At 40.9% G+C, this 26687-nt stretch overlaps 2 protein-coding genes across 2 annotated transcripts; one reads left to right on the top strand and one right to left on the bottom strand.

The window, feature by feature from the left end:
* Positions 1-144: 144 nt before the first annotated feature.
* On the top strand, positions 145-18853 carry LOC145239260 (uncharacterized). Its single transcript, XM_080102560.1, has 12 exons — positions 145-812; positions 3486-3658; positions 12006-12072; positions 12777-12834; positions 12926-13044; positions 13571-13748; positions 14446-15945; positions 16096-16180; positions 16646-16733; positions 17013-17049; positions 17510-17591; positions 17955-18853. Exons 1-12 carry the CDS (start codon positions 411-413, stop codon positions 18307-18309), a joined length of 3144 nt encoding a protein of 1047 aa, XP_079958686.1. The 5' UTR covers positions 145-410; the 3' UTR covers positions 18310-18853.
* On the bottom strand, positions 17033-26646 carry LOC145239263 (uncharacterized). The gene is made up of 11 exons (XM_080102569.1): positions 25794-26646; positions 24573-24638; positions 24202-24326; positions 23436-23607; positions 22964-23110; positions 22298-22441; positions 20809-20916; positions 20641-20750; positions 18913-19066; positions 18680-18789; positions 17033-18442 (listed from the first exon to the last, which is right to left on the bottom strand). The coding sequence occupies exons 1-11, from the start codon at positions 25855-25857 to the stop codon at positions 18335-18337; spliced, it is 1308 nt and encodes a 435-aa protein (XP_079958695.1). The 5' UTR covers positions 25858-26646; the 3' UTR covers positions 17033-18334.
* Between the last annotated feature and the right edge of the window lie 41 nt (positions 26647-26687).

Raw genomic sequence — 26687 nt, 5'->3', positions numbered from 1 at the left:
CGCCGACGACTGCGTGCCGTAATCAGTTAAAAATAGGCGCTGTGCGCTTAAGGTAAACCACGATTAGGCGTCAAGGTGCGAATTATGTTCAGCGACGCCTGCGTGCTAGTTCACGACTTGGCAATACACGCGGTGTTGAGAAACACCTACATCTTCAAACACCCCACTGCTCTTACGTTTAAGCGACGTGCGTCGAATCCCGTTTGCAATCGTGATGTTGCGTCATCAGACAATGCAACTAGGTATAACCACTTCATATCTTCATTGTGACGTAAATCACTGCTGGCCCAGAACGCTGATAAATGACTCAACCCGGGCTTCGTGGCGCAAGCTGCACCTGCGATGCGTGCCATGAGCAACAGTAACAACAATCGTTTAGTTGAATACACTGTGCTGCGGGCTAAGCAATTATGCGGGCTTCCGGGTTGTCGCTTCAAAGCAGGATCAAAGCGTTACAAGAAGCCAGGAAGGATACGACTAGTGTACGCGAGACAACCGCAAGTGATGTGGGCAGCGATGCTGAAGCTGTTTACATGTCACCTAAGCCCAGAAAGTCGGTGAAACCAGGTGAATTTGAGATGGTTGACATGTTGCCGATCCTGGACACTCCCCAGAAACCGACGCCACCAACAGTGATGACAACCGTTATTCAGCGACAGAATAAAGGGTCAAGTCAGATTAGAGAAACCTCGAAGCTACTGCAACCCCATCACGTCTCACACCTTCAGCTCAAGGATCGTTTTAAAGGTAGCGGTAGCGGTGATGGAGAAACGCCATCTATTCCAGATTCAGTGGAATGCGAGTATGTCGAGGTAACTTTTTCTTGCCTGTATTTGGAGCAATTCCCCTCAAGGGAATTGTGGAGAAACGACCATGTCGGCAGCACTTTGTTTCAAACGAGAATTAAATAGTTTAACATTTTGCGAAAAACCTTTGCTATCAACCATTTGCCGCCCTGATTGAGATAACATCGTTGGAATTTATATATTTCTCCTGTCACCAGATCATTTTCAGAAACCAAGCAACATGGGCAGATAAAGCAATATACCGATATCCAACTGATTTTGCAAAGGGTGTGTAATTTGTCTCTATATCTTTGTTTACTTGATCTATTGGGGCACTTCCCTTACGTTGGCAAACAGTGTTTGTTTTGATAGCTATGTGTTGAAAATAACTCGGTACACTTGTTTCTGTCGTCATTACATGTATACAGGTGTGGAAAGTTTGCACACATACGCTGTTTCCGCACGAAGTCTGTTATGCTGCGTCACCACACCACGCTGATTCAACCTTTCAAATCAAACAAGCAACTTAACGCTTTGCAGTATGCCTAATGTGCCCATTACCTCGCATAACAAAATAAACTTCTCTTGCTGTAGTTTCAAACGAAATCGATCTGATATCTTTTCTCAAATCATCTGCATATTATCATTTGGCGATTTTAAGAACACGTGTTGCTCAAGGTCACAATCATAGGCTTAAGGTCACTGTGTGCAATAAAATGATCTTGCCTATGCTGTTTACTGTCAGGCCAAATCACACTTGTATTAACGCGGTTGCGTTTCTAGTTCAATCCCACAGAAACCTCAATGCCCGTTTGATTTAACCTCGTGTATTTACTTACGATTTTAACCTAACCTTTTCAACCTGGAAAATTACCGTTCTTCGCAGGCCCATTCACACGCCTTTAACCTTTCATGGGTTAGATCTTGAAAAAAATAACTAGAGGTTTTAACTCCACGCAAACTCTTTCCGGCTTTCGCTTTGTGCTCTTGTGAGCAGCCGTCTCCTTTTCCGACGGCCACCCTCCGCATACATGTAATTTTGCCACCCGAAATAAGCGGCAATAAGCGAGAACTGTTTTCAAGTGGTCAAACTCACTAGCTATCTACTGTCGATGTCAAATCAAGGACACACGCGCGAGGTGTAATCACGGGATCGTGTTCTTGCCTCGTTGTGCCAATATAACGTGCATAAGCGGCAGAGGAAGAAACATAGAACGCGCGAACGTGGTTTGTGGGTACAAGCTGTAGTGTTTGTTGTCGGTTGCTCGCGTTAGTGTCAATCTACAGTGACCGGAGTTGCACCAAAATTTTAAATCTGCTTACCGAACATCTTAACGGTCTTAACGATTCGTTCCAAAACAAGCAAATCAAAGGCGAGGAGCGATACAGCGCACGGCGAGTACGCGCTTTACAGCGATAATTTGAATTGTGTAGGTGGCCACGTACAATTAGATTTCTGATGCAACATGTAGCCTACCTGGGGTTTTCGCAATTGACTTATCTTTGATCACCGCACAAATGTTCGTGTTTTGGTATACTAGCGCGATAAAACATCTTTATTTTGGAGCAAAAACCGCCACGGGCGCAGTGTCTACCCACGCAACAATTTAATATTAGGCACTTATAGTTGCAAGTGTTCAAACCACATGACTATAATTAGTTGCACTCGTGTATTTTTAGAATGAACTTCCCCTTGATATTTCCTGGAAGCACGGCATTTTGACCTAATTACTGTCGACTGACCACAGAATTTCTGACATTTTGTGCGAAAATGCCAAAGCTTTCAAACCGGAAAGTTCACATTTACGCAGCACTTGCGTTGTTTAAACATTAATTATAGTTTTCATTGGTTTTACAACTATGTGTTGGAAACTACGTTCTCATCCATTTTACACGAGGTAGTTTGGCCCGTACTGACGCCTTATTACGCCATAGTAAGAATCTTTCGACGTGCCAACGTTAAGTTTGACGCAATTATGCACGTTCCCGATGACTGTTTGTGGTTTTCTCGCCGGCCAATGCCCGCATTTTCCAAGTACATTTAGCCTACGACGTTTGTACCGTAAATGGTAGCAACGCAATTACGAAAGCGTTACGGACATAGTAACCTATTGTCCAGTACATTACATGTACCTTCCGACCTTAATTGCATAGAACGTTGACGTTGTTGTCGTAACATTTACTCATGTTGCCAAAATGACGTTAAAGCATTGGAACTTGTGCCCAGAATGCAAATAGTTTGAAGTGTACAGTTTCAAGGAAAAAAAATGAATGCCGTCCTCTATAATTTGATGTATTTGACTATAATGTATTTCCGCACAGTAGAGACATGTATGTCTTATCGTCATAGTCATTAACGCCGTTTTTTTACAGTGAACTCTGTGAAAACAGTTAACGTCCGATATGTTTTGCAAATTTGTTTGCACGAATTTGACCGTACTAACACTCATGTGCAGTTTTGTCGAATTTTCATGATTTAAGAAATAATAATAAAGGTTTGGGAGTTTACCTTGAAGTGACTTTTTGTTGCACTTCAGTAACTAGTAAGTAACTGCAACAACCACTTACGTCATACACTTACTCTGAGTCACCGCGAAACAGCACAATATATTTGGCCTTCATTAACCTCTGCGACATCAATTGTTGACATCATATGTATTTATGCTACGCAACTGCAGTGAAATTTGCATTGCTCTTTAGGCGGAGGACGCAACGTTGTCACCGAACTTTTTTAAACCCATCTCCCCATCATCGCCAACCAACGCAGAACGAGACACCTCCCTTGGTTATGGCGCTTCTAGTGACGGAACTCTCACAAGAAAACTAAGCATCACCGTGATGAGAGGAGAGACCGTGTACGACAGTTTCATCAGGTAGGAAAGTCCTTGTTTATTATTTAAACACCATGTTTACCTTATCAATGTCTGTGCGAAGAAGTTTTCTCAAAGTGCTTAGTCATAGTTTTTGTTCCATGCCGGTATTTTGTTTCTGGCAAGTGACCATTACAAATGTAAAACAGGCATGGTTTGTGCTTCAAACGTTTTCCCTTGTCGTGACGTGACTTTGCTGAAATCCTTTGTATGACATAATTATTCTTAAATATGCCTCCATATCGTCCTAAAAGCGGGCGGACGTTTATAGTAGTGATGTACCGAATCGGCTAAATTTCGATTCGGCCGAAACAGAATATTCGGCGGTTTTGCCGAATCAATTCGGCCGAATCAACCGAATCATTTATGACGTCCCGCGAAGTCGTACGCTTCGCGTTTGACGTGAAAAAAATGTTTATCTACCAGGCAGCCAGTGCAAAATAGTTGTGTTTCGTCCTTATTTCAGTTCTGTGGGGTTTAAAATTGCCTTAAGCATGATTGGCAACCTGCCAATGAATTACTAATTTTTTTGATTACCGTGGGAAAAACGATAATGTGTTGAAAAAGATAAACATTGACGCAATTTTCGTTATGTTTGGGCTTTCGAAAGATTGCGTGGACCTTAATAAGCAGAAAAGACACGTTTAACGCTTTAAATTTGTGTTCGTAAAAGATTCGGTTTCGGCCGAATCGCAACAAATTATTCGGCCGAAACCGAATCTTTGCAAAAATGATCGATTCGGCCGAATAAATTCGGCAAACCGAATATTCGGTACATCTCTAGTTTATAGTTCTTTCCCGGAGTCAGATTGGCGACTTTGGTTATCCGCAAACACCCCGATTAACGTTCAAACTTTGCGCTTCTGTTTATTATTGAAAGTTTCGTACATAACCTTACGGACCGATTTAGCTTGGAATGTTGACGTAGAACAAGCACAATCATCTGCCCTTGCGAATGCGAAAACATTGTGAGTAGACATAAATAGACACAGATCAGATGCAAACGTTATGTAATTGCTCCTGCGCACGTATTTGTAAACTCTTGCTGTGTCATGTGTGATCTGTTGCGTGGGAGTGTCTATACGCGCAGCCTGTCGTGTTCGCTTGCATGGGCGCGGAGCGGATAATATGGTGACCATGAAATCGCTGAATATGTACGTGTTGGGAAGCGTTTCGTAATTGCCAGAATGGGGCGAGCACGCATCGAGTTGTTTCCAGGAAAGTCAATTTTGTAATCTTTAAAAGGCGCCTTTTCGTAGCAGAAAAGTGTTCTCACGTAGGAATACATTCACGCAAGCGCAAATTGTTGCGTGATGTTCTGCCTGCATTAGACACGAAGGTGCTGTCTTTGGCGGTAGTAGAAGACCATGTTGCATTTCCACGGGTAAACATTTACTAACAAACTTCAAAAATGTTCCCAACAAATGCTGGAACACTTGCGGCAAGATCACGCCACTTTCGCAGCGATGTGTTTACTGAGATTAGCTTGACATCTCTCGAGAATTCAGCCCAGAAAAACAAATCTGCGTGTTTAGAATTGATGCGCATTTTAATGTTGGTTGAACGTGTTGATTAGACATGTTTTGATGTCTACCGAGTGCTATTTACGATTTTAAAGTGTTTTGCATACGACAGATTTCTTAAACTTTAGCGACAATTTCTTTCTTGAACCTTAGGCTACAGCACGAAAAAGGCAAATAAAAACAGATTATGAGGTAAAACTATGACTAAACAGAAAAAAAAATCTGGTTTATTTTTCTAAAACGTCCCAACGTTTTTTTTTCCTCCAATTTTAAAGGTTGTACGCGGGTTATTAATTGTCATCTATTGTAAAACCCATTTTAGACAGAATATATTGTGTAATTATGTATCACGTAATATATTTGTTTATTTCTTACATTTGGTGTGGCAAACAAAACAACCTGTTTTTGAAAAAATCTTCTGACAAGGAATGGTTTGACACACTATAACAAATTCGAATTCAGTGTTCCTTTAAAAACGCATTTATATTACATCTTTTTATTGTAATGTGACTGGCTATAGGCGTAGATGCGTTTTCTGTGTCATAAAACTCTAGTTTTGATATAAAATCTTTATATAAAGTTAATGCCGTCACGTCGAAAAGCTTAACCCATAAACCTTAAATTGATTGAATTGCGATTATTAAAACACGAATCGGTGCATGATTTGTGCAAAACGGGACCAGAATGTTTTCATAAAAACGACACGAAAATTCAACAGCTACAATTCCTAGCGATTTAATCCCTAGACACCCTTTTCCTTCGGCCTGAACCGCATCTACCTTGCTAACACGAATATACCATTAAACCTTTCCGATGTAATCACTTTGAGCTTGTACAATCCATGGATGTCATATAACCTGTGTGTGATAGGAACATAACTTATACATAACCAAGCCCCAATAATCCACTTACCCAATTCTGGTATGAAACTGCCTTGGTATGGAGTTGCTCCGCGATTTTTCAGAAAGAAGTCAAGTGCACAACTAATAGTATACTGGCTTTTAAAAAGCTTTAAAAACTTTACTTATTAAATGCTTGAAAAGCAATAAATTGCGTTATGAAACAATGGGATGTATCGCTGCGATGGTTGATAAACGATTACGTCAACGCGCGTGCATCAAGAATGCAATTGGGTTATACGAATTTTGCCAGCGGTACGCGGATGTTAGTGATCTATTTTTTATCTTTATTGTTGCAAAGCAAAACATCGCTCCCTGGCGTTGCTTACGTTTGCTGCAACGGTTAACAACTTTAAACAAACAAACAGACGCACGAACGGCTTTAGGCGGAGACTACGCCGCAAAACCGTACCCAATCCTCCGAAAAACGTCATAGCCAGGGCGCGAGCAATCTTCTGTACGTTATATGCCATACTATTACAAGCACAGGTATTCGATGTTTGGCTATAAGCAGCAGCTATTATAGGGGCTGTTATGTTGTTGGAAAGGAATTGCAGCAATCGAGTCTTACTGCGAAAACTATTTTGCAATGACAGTGCTGTGATTAAATCTTCAATTGGTTCCTTTAATAAATGCCAAGGTATCGTGACGTTATCCCGCCACCTACTCAATCACCCGCCAAAATAAACAAAAAATCGACTTTGCTCGCTGCAAATAAAAGTGTCAATCACCTATGACGTCAGTGCGAGGTTAACAACGAACGCGCAGCAAATTTCATAACTCGGCGTTTTTCTTGCCGTGACAATGTCCCACCACCGCTGCCAATATAAAAATGTTTGTTTACCAACACTGAGATATGTCTAATCTAAAATCACGTCGTTGATCGTAGGCATGCATTATATCAGTATAAATTCTAATCTGAAAAGATTTTTTACTGTATATTTCCAAAACTGTATAAATGCCAATAGTGTTTACGTTCTGGTCCCTTTGGTGACATGATCCTGTGATTCTAGTTTCTATATTTTTGCAAATTAAAAATTGCCTGCTAACTCAAACTTTTTTTCATCTTTCTGATTGGTGATTTGGGCTTCATTCTAGACCAGTGGTTCTCAACCTTTTTTCTTTCGTGGCCCACTTGTTGAGAACCGCTGTTCTAGACGTTCTTGTGCCCGTTTCGTAAAAGTCTGTTTCATAGAAATTATTAACCAGTTAACAGCCAAGCGAACGACCTTCTGTTAATTTCCACCCAAAACCGTGAAACCATAAACCTTAACTGTGTGGTAACCAATATTATGCTTGGTTTTGTCTACAATACCGTGCATAATTGAGCATCACAAACCTGTACCAAGCTTAAACCCACCCGAGCCTCATAAGCGTTCCCTGCTAATGAGGCTTGCCCAGCAGCTGCTGCTTCGTCTTAGCTATGTCCAGGTGGACATGTAGATTGGTGGAGATTTACAGGATTTTAAAAGTGGCACCTCTCTAATACGATGTTAATCTCACGTTTACATTACAACTTGCCATCCGCGTCGGCCTTAACGAGTATCGGGTCTTAGGCGTATTACCGCGGCCGCCAGTTTGTATCCTTCCAGGCCCTTTTCGCAGAAGCCTCGACTTTCGTGGTCGGTTCCGTATCCAACGAAGGAAATTGCAGGCCCAGCGATGGTAGCAAATTGCCAACAAATAAACAGGCCAAACCACAATGTTGTTTTTTCACAGATTAAACGTTGTTGTCAAAAAATATGACGTCGAATGTAAGGCGATTGTGGCTGGTAAAGATGTTTCAGCTTCTTTTGCAAACATCGTTTTGCTGGTAACACAAGCTATTGTGAGGATTTGTCGCAATTTTCTGGAACGCGTTCGTCGGTTGTGAGATAAACAGATTTTCGGTTTTGTTCATAAATTTGTTGGACGCTTGTCGTACGTAGTCTACCTGTAGTTGTTTGTAAATACGTACTTATCTCCGACAACCCTGCACAGAATTGTCACAGGTGTGGGCTTGGAAACTGACTGACCGCTTTTCGGTTTGTTTGTTGAAAGCTCCATGCGTAGCGTAGCGTAAATAATAAATGGTTTGGCACTTATTTTATTGTGGAATGTGCTTTGGTTAATAACAAATGTTTAAAATGCCACATTACTTACTATTACTGGTATTACTACAATTGTCCAGAAGGCATTTTTTTACGCGCCTTATCTTTTAAAACAGAAATGACTGCTGTGGCACGTTTGTCGAAAACGAAATGATTTTGTACAGAAAACTATTTTTCGTAAACAATGGACTAAAGGTAAAATGAATTCGAAAAGTTTAAACTTTTACGCAAGCGCATGCAACTGATCCCAAACTATGTCGCTGGCAGTATTATTCAAATAAATAAAAAACACGAAATAAGGTACTGATTTAAGCCAAATATGATTTGATGACCGAATGTGGTATTTTGGTTTTACCCACATTATCGCGGTGTTGGATCATCTTTCCTCGCTGCCTTATGTACACATTTGACAAATTTTTTGGCCCTTTTGGCCTATAGCCACATGGCACCAAAACTTAATTACCACCTTGACTCATTTCACTATTATCGGACGTCGCTCGATGCAAATTGATCGGACTAATCAGGGTGAGGTTGGAATTATTTACATGCGGAATTGTTATCGTAACTGACATATAATCGCTTAAGGTGTACAAAACTCCATATGTTAAGTACACAGGAAGAAGCACACCCTTTGTGAAAACGAAAAAGTAATCTAAACACAACAATATGTTTCAATGTTCTAATGGCAAATGTCGCCCAATATTCAACAACTTTTCCTAAATGTAGATTCACACGAAAACAGATAGTTTCGGATAGTTTCTGCGAGTTGTGTGGAACCAATAATATTGACGTGGTTTTTGAAAAAAAATTAAACAAAACACTGTTTCAAAGTATTGCGCAATAACCTTTGTTAAAAAAATCAAAAAAGTTTGTCATTGTCAACTTTTATCACAGTTCAACATCGGGTGAAAAACTATAAATCTGACACTTTTAAAGGTTACGTGTTTATTTACATTTACCTACCATGTGACTATAATGGCGCAACTTCCTAATCTGACCTGTTTTAGTATATTTTTTTGAATGGCATTGTTGCCCGGAAAAGTTATATCTGCCTTCACCTCATTTTGTCGCTTAAACAAATTTTCAGGAATTTTGCATTTGTTTTGTAAAATGTGTCGCTTTCGTATTAGCGTATTAAGCAGACTAATGTGATGTTTGATGTTTTTCGTTTAAGGTCTTATTTTGCGTTTGAAAAGCGCATTAAAAGTTCTAGCTTTGGTTTGAAGAGGATTTTGACAAAATGGTTCCATTCAAGGCGCCAAACCTTACCTTTGTTCCCAATTTTCGCGTGAACTTTAAAGACAACGACACACTTAACGTATTTGGCACATTTTGTTTTTAAAATAACTTTACGAAAACCACAAACTACACGTTGCTATGACATTGCTGCACTTTTATCAAATAATCTATTCCAAAAGCTACGATAAGAACCGTGTAATGCGTACCGTGGATGCTGCGCTTTGATGGATACAAAAACGTCTGGTGTTGTATTTGACAAATAAGTTTCACCTTTTGTATAATCCTCCCGAATTTGCAATTTACATACTTGGTTTATTTTTGAAATAAAAAAGAAGCCAATGGCTGCTCTTGCTCATTTGCCCATTTGCTCAAATACTCCAAACAGGGGAGAATAGTTTCTTTTATAAGAGAATGACTTTGCAAGTTCTGGTAAGGCGTGTTATCACGTTAACATGCACGAAGGCGTGATCTTATTCGCACAGAGCCGGTCTATCGTGCATGCACCCAACAATGCGGAATGGTATGTTTACCAACACATGCACCTAATCGCCACAATAGCCTTCAGTTGCGTTTAAAATGCATGCTTATAGTGCATGCAAGGCGTGTACCGATATGTGCATTATGATTTCCGATACGATCGCGACCCGGCAATTTGTTTACCGCGAACGTGCTTCAATCCCGAAACTTCTGACAAAGCGTTTTTGCCCATCACACTCGTATTGCGACGAGGCGCGCAACATTTCACAAAAGCCGCGCATGAAGCTTAACGTTGGTGCCTGGCACATCTCCCTCTCACCAACACTTTTTATAGAAAGCAATTATTTGTCTAAAAGTCCCGAGTTTTTCGAGCTACGCGATGACACAAAGATTGTTGGCGTATGCCGCAAAGCCGTCAATGTATCGTTGTTGTCCCGAGCCGTTTTCATGGTCACGTTGTTTGTTGTTGTAGGGAATGTATGGAAGGCGTGATTTCCAGGAAATTGGCCACGTCCTATACGTTTTGATAACATATATTCGAGAAAATTAATATCTACCTTTACACAAACAACCTGCTATGGTAATATAACCCGTAACAGACATGTTTCAGTGCTTACTTTTGTTTTGATACCCGGTTAGTAACCATATTTTTTTATACTCTCGACTTTACACTTGCTCGTCTTCAGTAATTCTTTTCATTGGTTACGATTTGTAATGTTTATATTTCTATTACAGCATTTATTTTAAATTCAACATAGTTTTGTTGATGGTATAACCAGAAATCATCTCTGCATAACTCTGCGAATATGCAAATCGACTTTAAAACCCGATCCAAATATGCAAGTGTATTGTTTTGTCAAACAGTCATCTCTTGTCCGTGTTGTGTTAACAAGGAAAAATGTTGATTTAAAAATTCTGAACTATTGGTAATCGTTGAGATATTGTAAAAGTCTGGCATTTTTACAAACATCAGTATGTTTTCATCTAACAACTTAATCTTAAGTCTTCCGCAATGTTGTTTTGCGTGACACAAACCTGTCAAAATTTAATTTTGCATTCAAACTGCTTTTATTTGACCGGTCGAATCATTAAACAGGTTATTCATGTTAACCCAAACAAGCAAGCGTAAAAACGTCGCTCCATCCTGTTTGCTATGTTGACGTGGTTGCATTTATAGGATTTGCAACTGGTTTATCGCTACGGATTTGTTGTGTTTTTCTTAAAAGTATTTTCGCAAGAGAATGCTGCCACGAGAAAAGTATTCATTGATTATTCATGGACCAATTTAAGCAGGTCAAAATTTGGTTTCTGGATGACATTCCCGAACACACCTTAGCATATCACGCGATTCCATTTCCAACTGTATTTTGCATGACACGCGTCATTCTCCATTACGTCATACACAGCGCTCGGTTCCGTCAACAGCATAAATCATCAAGCGTGTGTGTTAACACTGTAATTTGCAAATGTCGTCATTATAACGACTGAAGCTGTATACTCAGTGTTTAAGATACAACTATTGAGTATGGTTGTAAAACCTGAACCATGTTTATATAAATGAATACCGAGACAATATAAAGCTAGCTATGGGCCAGGTGCATTTCTAACCCTAAATTGTTAAGGTGCATGTAATATAGAAGTCGTTCAAATTTGGGTATGTCGTTCGTTTTATTGCGGAAAATTCCACAAGGATGCAAATCCCAATTTAAAAAAATCTTTTCTGAGAAGCATTTCCAACATATAAACCGCTATGCCTTTGCACTTCCAAATTTGTCCCGTGAGCGAAAAAATGCCAGTTAGTGCCTCCTGAAATTTATAACATGCAGACGTTTTTGAATAAGGACCGAATTTGGCTTTGGTATTTACCTCTCGTGTTTTGTTTAGGGTCTTTAAGTTTACCTAAGCACAGTGTCGCCTTTGTCAAAAACATACACTTTAAAATAGGTCCGTTTTGGTTTTTATTATCCTATGCTATTCTAATCCGATATTTCTTGGTCACACCACAATTGTCCAGATGCTGTAACCAAATGCATTCAGCTTAGGATTTTTGACGGCCGAAATAAGCATTAAACAAACTTTGCGCTAATGTGTCTAATCCAACGTATCATATTTGTTGCCACAGCGTTCCAGTCGACGGCGATGAGACTAAAAACAACATCAGCGACGAACCACAAACTGAAGGCAGACAGGTACAGAGTAAATATTGATGTCAACATTGCATCAACAATGTCTTATCCCACTGTCTGCCACACGGTGTTTTGTTTCAACAATAACACAACCAGATGGTTTTAGATTTGCAGACCGTCCGTTATGTTAGATCCCAGATAACGTTGTCGCTACCACGTAGCTTGATTTCATTACCATAGAATCCCTTGTTTAAACACGTTTACCCCAAACGTAATACCAGGCTAAGTCAACTGTAATTATCGGATTTGTATTGGATTTGGGATGCACAAACACGCGTCCGACTCTGTGTGACCGAAATAGTGCTACCTTAAATAGACATTAAAGTTTCATGCCAAAGATCTGACAAGCCCGAGTACAAACAGTTTATAAACGTTTCATTCTTTGATCAACTAGAATAGATGCACAATTGTATGTAGTGAAGTATGTGACGTGTGTAGCGTCACAATCTTTTTCGCGTGGCTTAGGGCAATTTTCCTGTTATAATTTCATTTCTACCAACGCGGCACAACTCAAAAATAACAAACTGTGAACAAAGGTCGCTCCAAAAGAATGTGTCACTTGAAAGCTTTTTATACAACTGTAATGTGTAGTGTGGTTTTGGCTTGTTATCAAAATTCCTTCTGGTTATATTCAGCCATGAACATAAATATCGATGAAACACATTATTTGATTTGCATTTGTCAACAAACCAACTTTTTTTGTGTAGGCCACCCTGGAAACCATACCAGAACAGGATTTATATTTGGACCTCGACTCGTCCGACGGTAAGTATCCGGCGATAATGACGTCACAAATGCTCGATTGTTTCCTCTATGCAGTGAGGCGTGACTGTAGAACACTGCCTTTGTTAAGCAGGGCCCGATGCATGTGACGCAGCTGGTGTGCATTTGCAAGCGGGAAATGACGAAACAGACGTGACGTCAATGGGAGGAAGACTATCTAATGGAAAGTTCCTTGGTGACAACAATAAAAAGGTAGGCGTTTGTATTTAATAAAGTAGGCGTGGTATTATTACATGTAATCGACTGTTTATCGTCTGATGTGTTAATGCCTTTTCAAAGCCAGTGGGATAAATTGTGTTTAACTGAGTTGATTGGACTGTTGAGTAGTTAGAGTACACCTGTGTTTATTGCTTGTGAAGCTTTGAAATTAAATACTCAAAAGAAATAAGACAAATATTTTTATGATAGTAAAGGTAAAATCACAAAATATGCATTTCGATTAAATCATGTCCCACGACTCACCTTATAGACACGTGTACAAAACGTCTGACCTTACAATATATTCAAAAGGTGGACACTAGACCGGTTCCTATAACTTGCAGGCAACTGAAAGGAGTTACTTGACTCGTATGCGCTTTTACTTTATCAATACAATCGTACAGCATCTGGTTTCGCGGTTATAGTCTTGCCGCAGCTTGTAACAGAACCCAGCCTCTTTAATCCGTCCTGTCTATTGCGATGAAGCATTTGGAAAATCTTAATCGAGGGATTGTTCCAGGATTCGACGGAACCTTCTGTACGCTTACGTAACCACACCGCGTTGGTAAAACTTCGAAAACCTCGTAACACTGATGGGTCACGTGCTCAGGCCGCCCCACGTCCCGTGTCGATGCCGTTTGCGGCTCCACCCGAACCACCTGCACCTAAAGCATCTCAACATGTGATCAACAAATCAGGTGAAAAGACACGATTTTTGTGCTTATGTATAAAGCTTTTTCATATCGGGCATTATAACTTTAAATACGTATTTTGTATTAAAACTCGTATCAGTTCCACACGGACCAAAGGCAAATTTGTGTTACAAAGTGCACTTAAAGCCTGATGTAAGCGTGGCCTAAATCGCTGAACATTCATATTTGCAAGAAGCTTGAAAGCGTTTTCTGTAGATTATAATAATTCTCGAGGTGTTTATTTAGGCATCAGCGGCAACTAATCTAAACCAGACATAATAAAGATATATCGCTGATATCGATGGAGACAGATGCGTGTTTGTAGGTCATAATGACTTTTTACATAACTATTTATTGGTATGCGGTTATGACGTAACAGTGCTCCGTAATAGATCTGTCTGTGAGTCCAACATAGCGCATGTGAAGAGATCAGATATCAGTTCTCGTCAAACTTGTTTGTGTGTTTAGCGACAATGCCACGCGTCGCATCAAAGCTCCATTGGCTGTCGAGCTTGTTTCGTGAAGCATTAAGTTGTTGTTTCAAAACGTGCTGCATATAGTTTTTGGATCCAAACTCAAACCGCACTATGTACCTGTAAATACTGAGTAAACACACTTTTGCGTCGAACACGTCCATTATAGAATCTGCAAAAGCGCGATGTGTGTTTGTATAACTGCAGGGTTAACCCCTGTTTCGTTGCAGGCCCTCGCCCTCTGCCTGATCCACCATCAGAAACCAGCAACGTTGATGGCGAATCCAGCAGTAAAGAGAAAACAGTGGCAAGTCGACAGTCATCAATGCCTCAGGAACCGCCACCTTTGCCGCCTACAGCAAAAAAGTCGTCACCCTTGCCAGTGACATCAACCGGGCGTCCTCCTGTGTCGCCAAACTCGCGTCCGACCTCGTCTGAAAAAACGCCTCCAATCCCACCTAACACTGCGGCCAAAACGTTTGCAGGCTCGGATATATTCCCACCATTGCCTCCAGTCCCATTAAGCAGACCTCCGATATCAACACATGCTGATTCTCCACCTCCGCTACGGCAAAGCAGACCGCCATTACCAGCGTACCCTGCGCCAGAAGGATCTCAGGCTCCTGCCATACCGTGTCCAAATAGTTCAACGTTGCCACCTGTGCCTGGTGACACATCACCAGTTTTTTCTGCACCTGACAAACCGCCTCCATTGCCCCCTGGAAAACCCCCTACCGCTCCACCGGCATCATCCGAAACCCCACCACCACCTTTACCCAAGACCAAACCTTCGTTCGCACCAAGGCTACCTTACAGGCCTCCTTCACCATTCCTCAAGTCTGGGCCTGGATTTGAAGACACGCCACCTGATACACCTAAAAAGGACCAACATACGACCACAAACGCACCAACTTCTCAAACTTTCACTCTTGCAGATGTCCCGACAAAGCCTGATAGACTTGTTCACCCAGCTGCTAAATTAATCCAGCAAATGAATGGACAACCACACCTGAAGCATCGGTCGGTAAATGTCGCAGAAGAAACAGACAAACCCTTGCGTCCGCCGAAAAAAATGGCTCCGACCCCACCTCGGGTTCTTCCGAAACCTGATGTAGGTTTAACACACAAAGCACCGACCACTAAGCCGAAAGTGGACTCACCCAAACCGCCACCAGCAATCTCCACCAAGCCAAAACACCTAAACGGAACCCCAAATCCCCCACGTCCTCCGAAAACCGCTACCCCGCCTAGACCTAAACCACAACCCAAAGTTTCAACCCTTCCAAACCGCCCCATGGACCCACATCCTGTAAACTTATCGCCCACCTTGACTCGCCAATTTCAATCAACGCGACAGCTTCCTTCACCTAATGTTTCATTGCCGACTACCGACGACAATCCGATATGTTCAGACCCTGATGAAGATCATGATCAAGTGTACACCTGCATTGATGAGTCCCAAGTTTCAGTCATTGCATTTCCACCGCCATCACCAGAACTTCCAAGCGCACCTCCGCCTTTGCCTCCAACTGCCAGTAATTCTTTAGACAAGTCAACAGCGGGTCCCGCACGTACTCCAGACGTGACACCAACTGTTTCAGCTGCTTCTGAAGTTTCCGCTAGTCCACTTTCCACCAAAAAGTCCCCATTAAAGTCTCCAAGATTGAAGCGTCCTAGCGTTCCGCCCCCTCCCAGACCACAAACGGCTCCACCCAAACAACCACAAGAAGGTATTATTTCTGGTTTATTTACTGGTGCTTTATTATGTTCACACGTCGGTTGATTTGATTTCTTAAGTTATATTGATTGTGGCAATCGTTAGCGAGAAAGGTACGTGGATTAAATTTAGTATGTGATGTATTGCAATTGTTTACATGCAGTTACTAAAAAGCCGGCGCCTACACGGCCTCCACCTCCTTCAAAAAAGAACATACAAGCCGCTGAACAGCGCAAAGCTGCCAGCCAGTAAGTAACACTCTCTAGAACTCTGTACAAACGTCCATACATGAATACTTTAGCATAGAAAAATGTCGTTTTGGCGATTTAATTTTTCCTCTTGTGTAGATGTGCCAATAGTGATCAATCAACGATTTTCCTTTAATTGAAAACCTGGGCATTTTTTGTGTTTTTAACTGGTAAAAGTTTTATGAGCTTGCTTTTATGATATTGCTCTTCAATGTCATTAAAACGGTTAAAAGCTGACGTCACATGAAATGTCGTAAAAGCTGATGTTGTGATGTTATGATGGGTACACGTTAAATGTTTTGATGGATATAACTGAAATTATGGTCATTCAATGTTGATTGTTATGTTTGTGGTGCAATGTTACAGCCGGGTAATTTCTCCATTATTCCCGGCTTTACGTTGTAAAATCCCCTTACATATAACGCAAACCTTATATTAATCCTGAACGTTCTTTTCTCCTTACAGAGTGGAAAATGAGTGGACTGTTGTGCGGACCAACCTTAATTCGTCGCCGATCAAAACACCAAAAAGGACGATCAAGAACGCACCCAAGGTGAGTAAACGTCCTTCCGTTTTACGTCACCACACGTGACTTCCTTAACGTATAGATTTTGTCGCAACCGTTCCCGAAATACCTAAAAAAAATCTCTTCGTCTCTTTCGTGACCTGACATGCCAAAGTCTGGTTTATTTCCTAACAATAAGGGCAAATTTAAAATTGCTGAAGCTTCACTGTGGTCAATCTACCCTTTAACTTAAACTTTTTCACTACTATTTTTCGTACATTGTACGTATGTAAAGTGACGTCTGACCTTAATTTTTTGCGGTTTCAGGTCGCAGAGGTAACAATCAGTTCTGAAACCGTGATGGGTAAGTTTGAGCTAACTTGACATAATTATACGAATGTGTGCTGACGTTAATTCCTAATTGGATGGCCGTACGTAATTTGACATCAGACTTTTTACGTCAATCCCGTTAAAAATAAATTCCAATTTTGCAACAAGAAAAACTCTTCAAACGCAATTCTAATTTTGCAACAAGAAAACGTTCAAAAAATAATGAAAAATCAGTATGTGACATTAATACAAAAATGTTGCACAATTACATATTAAAGATTTAAAATTACGCAATAAATGCCTTCACGCCTGAACTTATCAGCACAAAACTTTTGAAAGTATTTGAGTCGTCTTTCCATTTGCGACGTGCAGTTATTTTAAATGTCTTTTTGGACAACAATACATGACATCAGCACTTAATATAAGAATGACGCAGTGCAGTTAACATTGAAGTTTTCTGCCACAAATGCAATTACAACCAGTAACGCGTGCAGATGGTGATTCGGAAACCTATTCGTGTATCCCTGACGTTTCGAGTGAATCATCATTCAGTGCTGGGAGTGAGGACGCACAAGAGTAAGTAGTTTACTGGGTATGTAGGGTGTGACCCCCTGTTTACCAGACTCACTTAAAAAATGGTGTCAGGTAATGTAGCACACAGTAATTTGTTTCTGTAGTGATTATTTAAACTTCTGTAACATAGGTTATTGTTGGCAACATATAAGGCACACAAAAAGATTCGGAATTCGCTCGCTTAATAAACTGCAGTGTTATGTCACAGCTTTTTTACGTTCGACTTTAACACGCTTTTTACATTAATCGGTGGTGTGGCAGAAATAAATTTCACGCACGCTAAAATAAGAGGGTACGATTGCAAAACTGAATACATGCATCACAACAAATCAAATAAGGACGATTTAATCAAGCTTGAACACACAGAAACACCGGAAAGGATTCAATACGGAAGAAAAAACGCAGTTTGTCGGTGATTCCCAGTCCCGTAACAATGATAAACAGGCTCCGGAACAAAACAAAGAGCGGTTATGACGCATCAATCGTTTCAAAGTCCATGTCCACAAGCAACGGAAATGATTTCAGGGGTGCCGCTTTTAACGATTCCTTTGAAGAGGAAGGGATATACGCTGGAATTGATGAGAACCCGGGACTTTTCAACAACGTTAATGCGAACAATAACCTCTATATGGCGTCACACTGTTCCTTGTCATCTCATAATGGCCGGGAATCGAACTGTACTTACGCGCAGTTAGACCACGCGCCAAGTTCAGGGGAATAAATGGGAAATGGAGTAAAAATTGGATTTAGGCTTGGTCAGCACCGGAAGTGAACGTGTAGAAGTCAGGTCGAGCTTTGTACTGTTTCACTGCAATGTTCTTTGGGTCTTCGCCCTCGTCAAACACAAGTTCACCCTGCATGCAAAATTGTATTTAATTCCGAAAATATATATTTGTGCAATACTCGTATAAAAGCGTATCTAAATACATTCCTAAAATACCCCATTTCCCCAACTGTGATTTGTTTTATCCATAGGCCTTAATGGTGTTTCTTTTTTCTAGTTCGCAGTATCATTTTCGGAAGCCGTGGGTCATTTGTGTTGTGGTTGGGATCATATGTGTGTGAACTTATTTTTATCAGGTCATGCTTACTTCGTGTTCAACTTCCATCTCTTCCATTGTGAGCTCATCATGGTTTTGTATCTTCGCTTTGTTGAAAGTGTATTTCGTTTCAGTTCCTCCGTAAGATTCGTCTGCGTGTACTGCGCAATTAAAACGTTATCTTCTATTCCCCATTTGCCCCAGTTCAATAAAACGTTAAGTGTACATTGTCTTCACACCAACAAAAATCTATAAAAACCCACCACCTCTCGATCTACACTTACGCGAATGCGAGTCGATGTCTTCTACATCGCTCAGGATTGGTGAGCGCATATCACGTGACTTGGCACTACCTCGGCGCGCGGCTGGCAGGTGCATACGAATCTGGCGGATTGTTTTTTGCTTTTCCTTGTCGGTCTGCACCAGCGGCAGAAAGATCTGTACAAAGGATCACGCAGTGATTAGGCAGTTTTCTGTGGCATTTACAGCCGTGCTGCGGTGATGACGTGTTCACAGGCGCGTTGTGGCGTAGAGGTCAATGCGTCAACACTTAAAAGCGACAATCTACGCATGTTTGGTTTGTCGCAGTGGCCTCTTTGGTACTACTGCTCATGTAAGTACAAGAATTCTATGCCGGTGTGTCACAACACCGCGCCCAGATTCACTTTGCGTTCGGTCTCTTCAAGTGGAATCGACGTGCAAAGGTTGACAGTTCAATCTGCCAATCTCCAGCACGCGTCCCAGGCGTGGTCCACTTGTGTTTTCCGTTACTGCTCGTGTGCCCACAACAGCGGTTCGTTGTTGTGACTGGAAAGCCAGACAGACTTGCCAGGCGCGTGCTTCTGCACATGAGGTTGACATCGTTCTGAGAACGATCCTGTGCAATTATGGGCAACTGCAATCGCTATCCACGCACGTAACCGCTTTCTGGGAAAGATTTTAGTCGCAGCGTTAGCGCACACGGCCTGAACAAAGGTAAATAAATGCTTTCTCCACGCAGTTAACCCACAAGCTGTTAATTGCTATTGAGTTTATTTGATGCATCGCCGAGGAATCAGGTCACCGGGTCACGGTTGATATCTAAATGATGACAGGGCTTACTTCTATGTATTTCTGTGGTGCTAGGGAGAAATGCAGATTCCCTTTGATTGATGAATACTCCGTGCATGGTGCAAACTGGTCTTATAAGCATAATTGGGCCATGAAAATTTTCAGAATGCCATTACGCAGCAAGTTTAGTATATTATTTTCACGTTCTGTGTAGTGATTGTTTAACTAGTTCGAATCAAAATAAACACGATTTATCTCCTAAAATTTGCAGGTCATCGGCCTACATTTGTGATGAATTTCACCGAATATGCATATTACATATATTCGTCTGTGTTGAAATCTTCAAAGCGCAACTATAAACGGTTTCATCTATCGCGTATTACGTTTATTCGTCTTTTAAATTTATAGGTCATCGGCCTACTTTTGTAATGAATTTACCAGAATATGGCTTGGCTAAATATTTGTTTGTTTTGAGAAAAACTAATCTGCAAATCTAAAGCGTAAACTTAAACACCACATGCCTCGATTAGCATATTTGAACCTCGCATTGCCTTTACGAAGCTGGCAATGAGCCATTGGCAATTCCAAGCCAATTTGCCGGAAGTATTATAAGTACCACCAATGGTATGTTTTGCCGATGGCGTTTAGAAACATTGCCGAAATCTTTACCGGAACACTGGTATCGCAATTATAAGGCGTCCTGAATCGTGTTGCAACTGCGCCGATCGTTGCGCGGTCGCGAAGCTGGATTATAGACCGGAGTTTAAGCAAAATTTGATACGAAAACATCCTGTCCGCGCTGTAACAGGCTGAATGCGTCGCTTTTATCCGTCTGATGCTGACTTTGCTGCGCCACAAATGCATTTTTCAAAACACTGTTTTACAATGTTTACTAAGAATTTAATAGTCACATTTCTTGGCCTTTATGCAAAAACCTAATTAGTGGTCTTACAGTTACCAACCTTTGGAATATGCCCAACCAGCGCAGAAACCGAATTCAGCTGACGTTGTATCGTGAGATCGCAAACTAGGAACACCATAGGTTTGTTAAGCTCCAGGAGTTTGCGAAGACCTACGGAATACAAGTGACGTCACGCGGGTTAAGAGCTCCACCATGCGGGATGACTCACCTTCGTTGAAGCAATACATGCACCAGTCGTTGGTCATGTATGTAGCTGTAAACATCACTATGAGCACTTTGGATCGATGCATCTTTTCTTGTACCCGTTGGGAGTAATCTGAAGTTGTAACTTTATGTTAACAACGTTGCATTCGCGTTTATAGATTAATGTAGGGTCATTTGTACAACTTAAACCATGGCTTTGGGGTCAGGCGCGTCTAAAACGTGTACCTTTGCACCCCAGTGTACAAGTTTTTTAACGCAATAAAAAAGGTGGTTTTGGGGCACGGTCGTATGGTGCACCGCGTGCCGTAAACTACGTAATTGCATGTTAGTGATGACCTGGCGGCTGCACACCATTGGTGTTATCTTGACCGCATTGTACGACGCATAGGTAAAGCATTACTGTGCGTGCAAGAGTAAAATTATTGCCAGACCCACGAGCATCCCTCTGTCACGCGACGTTGTTTGCTGCCCAGGCCATGGAGAGACCATCTAATCTCATTCATTCATCATTGAGTCTTACGCGACCTTGTATGAAGACGTTTGCGAGTCAAGAAAGATGTGGCTATACCTTATCGCGTTCGGGGAACATTTGATTTGACACAGGAATGCGCATAATGTAGGTCACTTATGATTTATACACGCACATCAATGCATCAAGTGACGCCAACGTTGGGACGTTGAAACATAATTGCTGTCATATGTTTTTGACAGTTGTAGATCAGATTATGCAGGTTGGTTGTAATTTCATTTTTAGGCTTTTTTGCTGCATTTCTGCTAAAAAAATAAGTTTATAACCCAATACCCGCAGAAATAACCCAATACCCGATATGGGAGGCAAGCACAGAGTTCTTGCACTTTACTCTCATGGGCGTTTTCGGTCGTAATGTAAGCCAAAAAAGTGAAAATTTAGTAGCGCTGTTAAATTAGATCCCACATCGATTTTACAACGTGACATTTAAATACAATTGAGGAAATATGACTTCCCATGAAACTTGTAATCGACTATAATACTGGTTAAAAAGATGTTTTTATCGCAATTGCATGCATTCTGCATAACTGGTATCTCTGGTATTGTGGTGTTTGGTCTGAAATCCCGGGGCGCGATGCAAAATCGAAACTCGGGACATGGGCGGTTCCCAAACCAATGGTAAATCTTTACCGGATCATATATCGGTAAAAACACCTCCGCATCAAGCAGTATTTTTGTTTGTCGAAATTCGTTTACTTTTAAATCTTCAGGACGCAACTTAAAGCTGTAATATTTTTCGTGTATTATGTTACATAGATCCTTTGTAATTCCCTACACTTTTATGCATGAATTTTCAATATTTTACGAATAAAACCTAATAGTTTGAAGGTTGCATTATTGCCCTTTGACCCAATAGGACTGTTGACCCTCAGCAGACCTAAAAGCCGAATCACTAAACCACAAACAGCTACAATATGAACCCGGCAGACCCTAAATGAGCAAAATATTTCGTATTTGTATATACCCAGTCTGGGCAGAAGATTCTCATCATCTATAAAGAAGCGATACCCGTGTTCTTTCTTGAGCACATCAGTCACGTTTCTTTCCAAGAACTTCCGGTCGCTTTCGTTCTTGCCAATCGAGATGTAAGCGTCGAACTCGATGCCATCTGCAACAACAAACCGTCAGCGGGAAATTGTGTCGCTTTTTGCCGGTTGCGACGCAGACTTCGCCAGGTTGCTCCTTTTAGTCTTCACCACAGGGTCGTGTTGGAATTTTTTCAATGTGGAGAAACAAGCTTGGAGTTTCTCGGAAAACGTTAGCGTTTTGTGTTTGCACAAACAGGTGCCCGGGGAGGTCACGTGACAGGATAGACGGCGGTAATTGGTCGGAAACCTCTCAAGGTTTGTTATCGCACAACTATCAAGTCGTTTGTTTCGTCATCAGGTGCGGTTGCGGTTGCTCGAGTTCCTTGGGTCAGAGCCGATCCCAAGGTTAAGACGGCAATTTCGGGGAGGGGTGGCTGGAAGGTTTTGACCAAAATAACAAGCAACCGTATTGGAATCGGCGGGAAAACGCATTAGCGCATTAGTCACCCATGTTTTTGCACCGCTTCAGTTTGACAAACATCAGCCGAATATCAAAGGGCCTGTTCATTTGCAAAGATAGATATCTCGGAAACATGACTTACCTCCATCGCTAGATGGCGCACAGGTGTCTCGGAATCCGAGGTAAACTTGGCTTTTGAACTTTGTAACGAAAAACAGCGTTGTTAGGAGCAAGACGGCTATGATCATAAAAATGAGAAAACCTCGAAGACCGCTTGACATTCCCGTATCTGTGTTTTTGTACAACAATTCTGTTATACACCACTGTTCATAAAAAACGCATTAAGCTACTTTCAGATATGTGACGTTTTTATCACCATTTAAAATGTGCAAATTATTTAGTACAGAAGTGATAATGCCTTGCAGCAGTTTTGCTTGTCACTTATGCACCCTGACATAGTCAAAATTTTGGTGTTTCGTGGGTTGGAATCCATACTGATACTTGGGAATGCTTTTAGTCCAAGTCTAAATACACACGTCGTGTAGGCCTATCCTTTCTCTTTAGTTCATTACGAAAGAAAAAAAAGAAAAAAAATCTTTGTATTTTTGTCTTACCTTTGCCCGGCGTAAATGTTATAGTAATCTTCTGAACACATCCATCACTGATGCAATAAATAACCAATTGACCATCTTCAACGTTCGGCGGGTGAACGACGAAACCACGTTTTAATGTAGAATCCGAGAAGTTTCCTGCTGTTATATCGTTGCAGCCATCGTCCTTCCAAATCTGTACAGATTAAGGTTTCAGATAACTTGATCAGGAAATTTTAAGGAGCAAGTATCAAATAACACGATCTTGTCAAAACAAATGCAATCACGAGTATGAAATCATTATGATATCAAGGTACAAAGCGATAGAAGGAATTTAACGCTTTAATGGAAACCAAAACTGGCGCTTTATTGTAGCTTACCTAGGATAAGAATTGTTATTACTGGAACCGTCTGTATTAGGCCGACATTTTGGGACGATTTAGTTCTTTTCGGGCCTGGTTCAGGCTTTTCCAACAAACCGGCTTCACTCGGTTCTAACTTAACCCTCGGCATAATTTTTGCCGCATTTTTACAAATTTGTTCTTTTTTTAAATCAGGTTCAGGCCAAGTTTCGGGCGTGCACTTTCGTAATCTTCGGCTCTGGAGTTCCTCGCAAAGCGAAGAAAAACTTTGACATGAATTCAAGTTTTAAAAAAAATCGCTTTGTGCTTCCCAACTTTTCTACTAAGGTCAAAGTCTAATAATATGAAAAATTCCTGATTTATTCTGCTCTTTGCGGCCACCGCCTGGACAATATTTTTGTAATGTTCACCGAAAAAATGCGACTCACCACAGACGAGTTGTCTTTTCCGCACGAACATAACAATTGAGTCGGTGTAGTTGATCCATTTGTCTGATAAGTTATGCTGTTGTCAGTTTGGCAAATATCTGATGCTGTGCTTCTTAAAGACCGTTCTGTCGAGCAAAAACGTTTACTCTTGTGCGTAATAGAAGCTTTTCTTGTTTTGTGTATCCAGAAAACTACACAACGTGTACATATCAACGAAGTATGGAAAACAAATATCATCGTAGGTAAATATTTGACACATCTAAAGCTTTAGTCAAACAATAAGATGAAACAGATAAAGTTGTTCAATCAAAAAAAGAGGTAGCCTAGACGTAAAAAACTTGCTAGCCATGTTATCAACATAACTATTTTACCTTCAGCGATCTCCTCATCGGGTTTGTTGAACGTCAAAATTTTCGGGTCAAGCTTTTGCGAAAGCCCTGCAAACAAAAATTGTTTACCGAAGCTTAAACTCTGGAAACTCCCGATTTAATACGTCTTTTGTGCTTCCTGTCTTCAACGCCGTGCCCAAAAAGGCGCTTTAGCGATCACAACTGTTGACCTAAAGCTTATTTAACCCGATTTGTACTTTCTGTTTTAATAACACTATAGCGTGTTGGTATTTTGTTTCGGTTACATGTGAAATGAAATGTAAAATGGGATGACGGCCTGAACAACGTAGCTACAATTGCATTCCAAATTTGTGTGTTGACATCGTAAACTATGCACAATGTTAGCTTTGTCAACGAAAATGCTATTTTACTCATGTAGGCTAATGGCTCAAAGCTGTTAGTTAGCAACAGGTTGGGACCAAAAACCCCGAAGCACTGGCCTAAAGCTCGTTAAACTTTGTTGTGTTTTTTTTGAAAAAAGGCCGGATAGTTAGATTAATGAAGTGGAATTGTGACACTATGTGGCCGAGTTTAAATTCAATTAGCTTTTAAGTCCGTTTTATGCAAGCCCGAACCCGACCCGAAAAGCTTGATCTAAGGACTTGCTTCTCTGGGCAAGTAAAAACAAAATTGGGATTTAGTAGACCCCTTATAAATGTCCCATTCTTTGACAGTGACAAGTGGCAAGATTGGTTTGTTATTGAACCAAATATCTAAACGCTTTACCAGTCACTTATACTCAATTGGTGCCATCATACAATGCCCATCGCCGGAAATGGGTTGACTATTCCCTCGAGTTGCAAAGTTTTTAATTGGTTACGGTACTCACAGGCTGCGATATAAAGCATTGTATAAATTTTGTAACCATTTTGCTTGTAAATCTAAGTATTGGGTTAGGTAACACTTTTGTGTACGTGACGATTGCGTTTGTGTAAATACTAGTTTCGCGTTGGTTTTATTGAGTTCCGCGCGGGCTTACGCCATGGCCCGAAACTAGCGCAATCGTATGCCTAACGTATTTTCCAACATTTCCTAACATGGTACGTATACTGTGTTATACATACAGTTTTTGTGTTTTCAGAAGAGGCCTATGGGCCTATAGCTAAGTTTCCATTCTGTTCTGACTCTTTATTTACTATTTTTTGGCTGAAACAGTTAGCAGTCGTGGTCTAAAAGAGATAAATAACAATAATTTCCACTTACCTGTAGTACATAAAACAACGTTGATAAAGATGCAAATTGTTACTAATTCTTTAAGGCTTGCCATTGTGTCTCAGTTGCAACAACAAACGCAAATCGCTCACTGCTTTTTGTGCCAGGCTGGACCCCTCCTAAACACTTGCTGCCGTCGCGTATTAATATTTAGCCCGGCGTTTGCTTTGTGACGAAACAGTGGATACACAAACCCTGTGTAAAACGTCGAAAACGCACAACGATGGGAACCACAAAACACACAATCGGTGCCAGTCTGTATCAAGAACGAAAGTAGCGTAAAAACGAATTGCCCGCTTTATGACTGCAAAACTATCCAACGTTCACTGCCACTTAAAAATGTTCATTGCCTTAAAAGACTGCCATGTTCTAATGTCACCCCCAGCGGGAGTCAAACCAAAGCACATCGTCGGTGGGGATTAAATGAACGAAAAAAATGTTCCTGTTTCGTTCGGAATGTAAAAAAACGTTATTTTGAGCAAACACCGAAAAAGTGTTATTTTGATCACAGAATATGTATTTTTATTGCACATTTTATGATTTGTTTGTGTGGAATTAAAACTACTTTTTAGCACCCATATTTAAACATTTTGCTTTTTGGCTGCTGCGTCGATCCAGCAAAACAAAAACACATTAACGGAGACGATGTCGTATGAAGTGATTTCTATGGCGTACGTGTGTTTTTTTTTTGCTGCAAATAGAAAACAACAATAACAACTGCAACATTTTTAATGTATTTTGATTGCAACTTTAAATTGCGTATTGAAGCTTCTCCACCGTAATTAGGGAAACGTGTTTGCAATAGTTGGTATTTGGTAATGTGAGGTGCAAACTGCAAACAAATTGTCTAAAAAAAACAGAGAAAGTATAACAAACAACTAACAA

This window comes from Phallusia mammillata, chromosome 7 (genome assembly GCF_965637545.1).
Source record: "Phallusia mammillata chromosome 7, kaPhaMamm4.hap1.1, whole genome shotgun sequence".
Taxonomy (NCBI): Eukaryota; Metazoa; Chordata; class Ascidiacea; order Phlebobranchia; family Ascidiidae; genus Phallusia; species Phallusia mammillata.
Note: the sequence above shows the minus strand (reverse complement) of the source record. Positions and strands in the feature narration are given on the sequence as shown.

Excerpts from the sequence above, each read along its gene's own strand:
- LOC145239260 (XM_080102560.1), top strand. The coding sequence starts at position 411 with ATGCGGGCTTCCGGGTTGTCGCTTCAAAGCAGGATCAAAGCGTTACAA. Across the intron at positions 12,835-12,925 it reads GGACCTCGACTCGTCCGACG|GGCCCGATGCATGTGACGCA; the intron begins GTAAGTATCCGG and ends TTTGTTAAGCAG. Across the intron at positions 16,181-16,645 it reads CAGCGCAAAGCTGCCAGCCA|AGTGGAAAATGAGTGGACTG; the intron begins GTAAGTAACACT and ends TTCTCCTTACAG.
- LOC145239263 (XM_080102569.1), bottom strand. The coding sequence starts at position 25,857 with ATGGCAAGCCTTAAAGAATTAGTAACAATTTGCATCTTTATCAACGTT. Across the intron at positions 23,111-23,435 it reads AACATTTACGCCGGGCAAAG|ATACGGGAATGTCAAGCGGT; the intron begins GTAAGACAAAAA and ends ACAAAAACACAG. Across the intron at positions 19,067-20,640 it reads TGGTTGGGCATATTCCAAAG|ATCTTTCTGCCGCTGGTGCA; the intron begins GTTGGTAACTGT and ends TCCTTTGTACAG.